General features: G+C 32.0%; 1 protein-coding gene across 1 annotated transcript; it reads left to right on the forward strand.

The window, feature by feature from the left end:
* Positions 1-6,877: 6,877 nt before the first annotated feature.
* Positions 6,878-7,662, forward strand: LOC131029466 (metallothionein-like protein type 2). The gene is made up of 3 exons (XM_057959962.1): positions 6,878-7,034; positions 7,168-7,233; positions 7,337-7,662. Exons 1-3 carry the CDS (start codon positions 6,970-6,972, stop codon positions 7,437-7,439), a joined length of 234 nt encoding a protein of 77 aa, XP_057815945.1. The 5' UTR covers positions 6,878-6,969; the 3' UTR covers positions 7,440-7,662.
* The last annotated feature ends 411 nt before the right edge of the window (positions 7,663-8,073 follow it).

Raw genomic sequence — 8,073 nt, forward strand, 5'->3', positions numbered from 1 at the left:
ACACCTCCCTCCATATTGGCTTGATAGTATTCGCATCATAGCAGCTTTTGTTTTTCTTAACCAACAACTTCCTCTCTTTGTTGGTTTTAGGAAACTTCTTCACCGCAGGGTCTAAATATTTTTTTTCTCTATAAAACTTGAGACCCTGAGAAGGAAGACCAATAATATCTGCAATTAAGTTCTCGTTCACCACCACAATCCTCCCAAACAAGTTAATTTTACCGTCATTCCATCCTTTGGTAAAAAAATTAGTCACTTTTGGATCCCATCCATGCAGCTTCTCAATGTACAGCATAAAATCTCCCTTCTCTCAAATTCTCCATATGGTCTGGTTGGCCCTTAGCCCTTCACAGTCCACAAGTTCAGTGTGACATCTCTCTCCTCCCATCTTAACATTAGCAAAGTCCTCAATTAAAAAGTAGAAAAGAAGAAAAGTAAAAATCCAAACAAAGTCCTCAAGAACAGAGGACGGTTAAGTAGAATGTACAGGCAGGTTTACAACCAAATGAGCTCACATGAAACCCAGAAAGCGTGCGAGCAATAATGAATCAATCCACATCTAGGCTCACCACGATAGCCACCATGAGTAATAATAATTTCTCTACCCATTATTAAAATTAGCAATGTGATGGGATACCTCCATGTATCCCATGTGATCTATCATATCCAAGAAGGACTCTGGCTCCAAGTTGTCTTCTAAAGTCCAAGTCATCCTCCCCTTATTTGCCACTCCCTTATTAGCAAAGTAGTCTACCACCATGTTGGATTCCCTGTAAGCATTAGTCTACCACCATGTTGGATTCCCTGTAAGCATGGGAAATAAAAATTCATCAAAAAAATGGATTATTTCTTTTGATAAAATATGCCAACTCTGGATAGTCCAAGAAGCCTTATTGTTCCCCTTAAGACATTGGATGATGTTGTTTGAATCCCTTTCAATCCAATCTTTTTTACCATTAATTTGACGAGCAAGTAGTAAGGTCTAATAGCCCCCAACGGCTTCAGCAAGGTGGTTGGTCTGGTTACCCAACGGGAATGCGACCGTTGAAATGAACCTAGCATTCTCATCCCTAATCACTCCCCCACACCCAGCCAGCCCAGGATTCCCTTTGGCCGCCCCAGAGAGTAGTTAATAGTTACAAAGAGTGTTGATAAGAGGTATGTTGAGATAAAGCATATTTCTATAAATGAGGTAGAATATTCCATTTAATAATTCAATTTTAGTAAAGGTTGCACATTGATTTGTAGAGGCTAGTATATAAAATGTGGACTATTGCATGTGATTAATATTAACTATTCAAGGAGGTATTAGTTAGGTTCATTTTCCATTGTTGCAAGAGGAAAGTTCTATAGTTTATATACATACATATTCAAGATAGTCTATGGATACCGTAGTGTTGATAAAAGATGTAGACATTTAATAAATCCTACGAATCAATATACACACATGTACAGCGTAATATTAGTGGCATGTGGAGCATAACTCACTCCTACTCAAGTTTTGTACCCATTTAAGGGTTTCTTCAAAGTTAACATGTGTTTGATGAAGTTTTATTTTTATGTTAATAGATTAATATTAGTAATTTAGGTATTATATTCTCTTTTATTTGGCGATTATTAATGTTCAAATAAAAAATATTGAAAATGTATTGAACAATATTAATGGTTTGACTATTATATTCTCTTTTATTTGAAGATTAAAAAAAAGTAATTTAAAGTAATAAATGATATCAAGTTTCCACAATTCATAGAATTATTACAAGTGCTTCTAGCTTAGATTGTGTAGAATTTTTTGCATCGATGTTTCGAATCACACTTCGTGATCCATCGTCGAGATGATAAAGAGAGTGATTCTTGATGATGGATCACACTACACTCTCTTTATCATCGTGATGATGGTTTGCAGAGTGTGTCGATGCAAAAAAATTTATACAATTTAATCCAAAAGCATCTGTAGTAATTTAAAGTGTTAATACATAAAATACACAATTTTTAATTTAATATTTTTATACAATTCTTATTTACTTGCTGAAGAAGGCCATATGAAACGCCATGAACTAATGAAGAGGAGATTGAATAAGGAAGAACTAAATGATGAAAAGCTGATCAAATTGGAAGAACAGAAAGTGAGTGTGCAAATGAATTTGGTTGCTGCCCTAAATTCTATTGGTCAAGCAATGCTCAAAATATCTGAATCATTTTCAAATGAAAAATGATTCAGCTTAATGTTTGTACTTATTTAGATTATATTTCATATGACATTTAAATAAGATTTTGTATGACATTTGCAATATTTGCACTTTTTTGTGTAGCAATATCATGAAAATGTTTTGTTTTTTTTTTCTTGATTTTCATTTGAATATAAACTTCAAAATTTTATGTTCAAAACTATATACACATAAAAGTTGTTATGTGAGCTTGATTGAGTGTTGCATTGACTGCCAGACTAGATGAAGCAGTTGCTGGTTTGAAAATTTTGTTTGATAAAGACTCTTCCTTTCATGTTTGATGAATTTAAATTTTCTGTATAAATTTTTGTTCAGGAGATACCTCTCTTTTGTAATGTTTAAGTTCTTATAGACTACACTTACCTTTATGGTCTTTTTATTTGTTACCAGTATATTTTATTATGAAATTTCCCACAAGTATATTACTTTTGTTATTCATGAAAATCTGATTTGTGATTATAGATTTGGCCAATGAGATGTCTATCTAGATTTATCGGTGATATGGCTGTGGCTGAATTTAATTTTCCTTTGTAATGAATTTAAAAGCTCTCTTTTTGGTCTTTTCTGTTTCATCAAATCTACAATGTGGCTTGTTGTGTGGTTGGGATTTGTGTCTATGGTTTGCATTTATTTCCAAAATAAGCTGCATTATGCAAAATATCTGAATGTAAATTTCTCATTCAAATAAACAGACATGTTATATTTAATGTTCCAGTTAGTGAACTAATTTGAAATGTCAATTTAACTAATGTTTCTAAATTTATCTGAAACCATGTGTATTTTAAAATTATATATATATTTTTAATAGTTATCCATTGATAGCCTCACCGTAACCTTAACATATAGGGAAAGCTGATTTCCTTACTTTAATGTTTAGTTTGAAGCCATATTCTAATAGGTTTTTCTCGCTTCAGCATAAATCCACTTAGCTGTAAGCAACTTTCTGGTGAGGATGTTGTCATGAAAGATGTTTGCTGTATCAGATGTTCACCATATTATTTCCTTGCAATCTTTTATCAATTAAAACATAATGCACATACGAAAATAATTCATGCCACAACTTCTTATGTATCACAATGATGATTACCCTATACAAAAAAACCATGATTAAAAAAAATAAAGAATAAAAAAAAAAATAAAATAAAAAAATAACGCAGTGGTGTAAAGTTTGCATGACTTGTGAATAGTTGCACAATCAATATAAAATTGAATTTAGGATCTTAATTATAATAAACAAGGTGCAATGTCTTTACCTTGTATATGTCTACCTTTTTCTACATATTCTTCTATAAGCCTTACAAAGTTAATGAACTTTTTTGCATTTTGTGGTTTTGCAGGGAGATCTATCTTATAACAAACAAGGTGCAATGTCTTTATCTTGTATATGTCTACCTTTTTCTACATATTCTTCTATAAGCCTTACAAACTTAATGAATTTTTTTACATTTTGTGGTTTTGCAGGGAGATCTATTGTTGACCCAAAAAAAAAAGAAATTTCTTCTTGCAATTGCATTAAATGTTATCCAATTGGCATTACAAATTTGGAATGATCTTTAAAGTTCAAAAAGTATATAGAATAATTTTAAGAAACGTAGAATAGATATTTATGAAATAAGACAATTGTCAAACATGGAATCAAATGACATGGAAACAATCCTGCATGCAATCACTTCAGAGCTAGAAAGTGACATTGTTGGAAGTGATTTATCTATTTCTCAATGGGAAGGAAGGATTCAGGGTGAGTGGTATATCAAACCATGCTCTTTACATTGGTGGAACAACTACATTTTTTTAAGTTAGATGTGATGATAAACATTTTCGTAGAATTTTTAGTTTGTCTTATGCATTATTTCAAAATCTCTGTGAAAATTTGAATGATGATTTGAAGCAAGGTGCGATACCATATTCATTTGCTACAGCTATAAAAAGTAGGGTCCATTCAGTTGAGAAACAGGTTGCTATTGCAGTTTTACGTTTGTCATCTAGAATGACAATGCTTAACATTAGTGAACTATTTGGTTGTGGAAAGTCCACTGTGGTAAGAGTTATAAATAAGTTCATTAATGTCTTTTATATTCGATTTCAAAGTCACATCCAATGGCCTAGTAACTAGATGGTACTTTGAGCATGTGAAAGAAGGTTTTCGTCAAAAACGGGGATTTCTAAATTGCTGTGGAGTAATTGATGTAACTCACATTCAATTTCATCTTCCACCTAATGAGTGTTCCTCCGATTGGTTTGACCCTGATCATAATTATAGTATGTCATTACAAGCAATTGTTGATAGCAATATGTATTTCATGGATGTTTTTATAGGGTGGCCTGGTTGTGTAAATGATTCTAGACTTCTACGAAATTCAAGTTTCTATAGATTTTGTGAAGGTGGACAAAGATTAAATGGCCATTCAGTGTCAATCGGCCCATTGAATATGAGAGAGTACATCATTGATGATGGTGGATATCCATTACTGACATGGTTAATTACACCTTTCAATGGAGGTCTAACAACTAGTCAGAGGGAGTTCAATTTCAAGTTGTCATCAACATGTATTGTGGTAGAGCGTGCATTTGGAAGGCTAAAAGAAATGTGGCAAATTTTGCAATAAAAAATGTGGCATCCAAATTCGGAAGTACTTCCAAAAACCATGCTTTGTTGTTATGTATTGCATAATATGACATTGGTTGTGCAAGATGAAGATGATACATGTGATAATGATTTTGTCGAGAATGGAACAAATATGCTAGCTAATGAATTAGCTGATCCCATTGCAACACAAGCTCAAGAAGCATTAATGACTTTTGTAAATGGTAATACGAATAATATAAGCATGTAGAAAATTAAAAGACAAAAGTTCAATTGATTTATAAGGATGCAATAGATATCAAAACATATTTTGAATTGATTTTAGAAATGTTTATATTGCTTTTGTTAAGTTTTCATAATTATGTGAATGCTGGGATTTTTGTATGGGAGCTAAAAGATCTAAATTTCATGTTTATATTGTGTTTGTTAAGCTTTGATTAGTATATGAATGCTGGAATTTTTGTATTGGAGCTTTAAGATCTCAAATTCATATTTTTGTTTTAAATTGTAATGAATGTGAAATTATAATTCATTGAGAATTTTATTTATTTGTTGCTGCTCTGCTCTTCAGCCACTGAGGATTTTATTTATTTGCTGCTGCTTTGCTCTTCAATATAGGTTATTCACAATGGTGGATGCTATTTTGAAATGACTCAATTTATTGGTTTTATTCTTAATATTTGAGATGTTGGTTTTATTCTTAATATTTGAGATGTACGGTTGTGTTTAAGGTTTCACATTTAATCAACACAAACAATTAAGTCTGATGTAAATAGATATCATTTTTTTTGGAATTGAATACAATATAAAGATATTAAAACAAATATGCAAAAATGGATACAAAAATCTGGAAGATTGAAATACCATATAGTTTTTAAATGATATAAACAGATATATTTATTTTCTTTTCGAAATTAGAAATAGATCTAAAAGAACACAATTTTTTTAATCTAACGCAGTGGCACATGGAATCTTCAAAAAATCATGACACATTCAAACCAACACAGTATAAAATAAAATTATCATTTAAAATTTATTTATTCAAATGCATTGTTATGGTTGTATGGCATAATGGGATACATAAGAATTTCACAAAATTAGAATCACAGATTGTTTTCTTCATTGATCTAATTCAGTTAAAAATCGTTGACAAGATCTTACATTTGAAATACATTCCACATTAAACAAAGGTAGACAAATTTTCACTGGAATCCACCATAAAAATAAAATTCATGAGACCACAAGTTTCCTCAAATTTAGGAGCTTAAACATTAAGCTGAACTATAAAATCCATGGGACTGCTAGCTTCCTTAAATTTAGCAGCTCAAACTTTTAAGCTGGTTCGCACCTCCTAAAAATTCTCAGCAGCCTCAGCTTTATTTTTAAAGAAGCCCCACTCCATGGGACCCAGACTTATAGTATATAAGACTACCCCATATTTCATTAAGAATGTACTTTAACTATGTCACAAAAGTGACATACATACTCTACTCTTACATGATTTCAATATATGACATCATTTAAGAATACAATTACCTTGTACCTTGACATATGTAAGAAGAATAATTCTCTATGAAAGAAAGGTGTGAACAATCAATCATTAGAAACTAAGAACAATATCAAATCCCGGAAGCTTTAAATCGACATTGTACCAAGTGGATCAGAAAATCATATATAAAATTACCGTATTTCGTCCTGAAAGATTGACCACCCTCACACAAAACTAGATTATATGCTTACCATTAGCCAAAGGCTGAATTTGACGGTCCTCCCAACTTCTCTAATTTTCCACTTTTAAATCGATTCAGACTTCTCTTTCAACCTTCATAATCACTTCATAATTAAAAACGAAATACCAAAACCGAAATTGATTCCAATCAACAACTTGCTTGAACAGGAGTAGACAGGAAAACTTATTGTATTTGGCAAAGGTACTAATATTCCGAATTGGGAATCTATTGACACTTCTCTGAATTTAATAACTAAGACATACACACTGTGTATGGATGCCATTTGAATGGTCTACACCCTTCTCTTTGTTTTGCCAACCCCACCATTTCACAATAAATACCAAACAAGGAAGTGGGGATTTCACAATTCATCCAAACCACATTTATTTGTTTTGGTTATTGCAGATCTTGTCTGTATTTTGTGAAGATGTCTTGCTGTGGTGGAAATTGTGGGTGTGGTGCCAACTGCAGCTGTGGCAATGGCTGTGGAGGGTAACAAAACTTCCTCCTTATAACTTTTGTTATTTGCTTTTCTTTTTTCTCTGTATGAATTCAATGGAGAAAATTGAATTGTGGGTATTGTTTAATTTTTAAAATGGGGATTGAATGGTTTATTGTGATTCAGGTGCAAGGCCTTCCCAGAGAAGGTTGTGGAGGCCCCTCTGTTTGCTGCCACTGCTTCTGATATAGAGTAACAACTTTTTCCTGTTCTTTTGCATACACCCAATGTTCTTTACATTTGAAAATGATTTTAACATGGTACTGAATTGTGGATTTTGTGAATGAAAATGCAGGTATTATGAAGAAATGAGTGTGGCAGGAGAGAATGGATGCAAGTGTGCAGGTGGGTGTAAGTGTGGAGACAACTGCACCTGCAATCCTTGTAACTGCAAATGATTTACCGATATTAAATCATTAATAACATTATTATCACTTTCTATTTAAGTGTGTTTTATCAGCTTTGGTATGTTATACCAAGGTTTGAATATTATAATCTGTGAAAAGGTCATGTATTATGCCACCACATTGTTCAGAGCATGTGGGATTTCACAAAACATGACTGCATCCTACTCTTATTAATATATGATTAAATTTTAATCCAGTGAAGTGATATAAAATATCTGACCTGACTTTTAGCTTGGGAAATCCATTTATAGTCAATTTGAGAGCCAAATTTCAGGAATGGTGGTCTTTGAGTTATTTGATTTCTAGTTTCAGTTTGATGCATCACTTTTCCAATTTACTATTTCCCAGTTAGTAATGTTTTTAATTTACATTATTTGGAAGTTAGAATGAAAAAGCATTACACAGTTGGAATAAAAGTCGTTGTATTTAGACTTATATTATTGTATTTTCCTTCTGAAAAATTCAGTTCTCTGATTAAAATGTGCCTTTTAATGGGACAGCTAATATTGGTTGAGAACAAACTTTATAGAAAGAAAAAGAATGGTATTTCAACTCTCCAAATCTTCAACTGTAACATTTATTTAATAAACTTTCTCCTTTTCAATCAAAGGTGGAAGAAAATGTA

This window comes from Cryptomeria japonica, chromosome 4, assembly GCF_030272615.1.
Source record: "Cryptomeria japonica chromosome 4, Sugi_1.0, whole genome shotgun sequence".
Taxonomy (NCBI): domain Eukaryota; kingdom Viridiplantae; phylum Streptophyta; class Pinopsida; order Cupressales; family Cupressaceae; genus Cryptomeria; species Cryptomeria japonica.

Coding starts and splice junctions, on each gene's coding strand:
- LOC131029466 (XM_057959962.1), top strand. CDS start 6,970: ATGTCTTGCTGTGGTGGAAATTGTGGGTGTGGTGCCAACTGCAGCTGT. Junction 7,035..7,167: donor TGTGGCAATGGCTGTGGAGG/GTAACAAAACTT, acceptor ATTGTGATTCAG/GTGCAAGGCCTTCCCAGAGA. Junction 7,234..7,336: donor GCCACTGCTTCTGATATAGA/GTAACAACTTTT, acceptor ATGAAAATGCAG/GTATTATGAAGAAATGAGTG.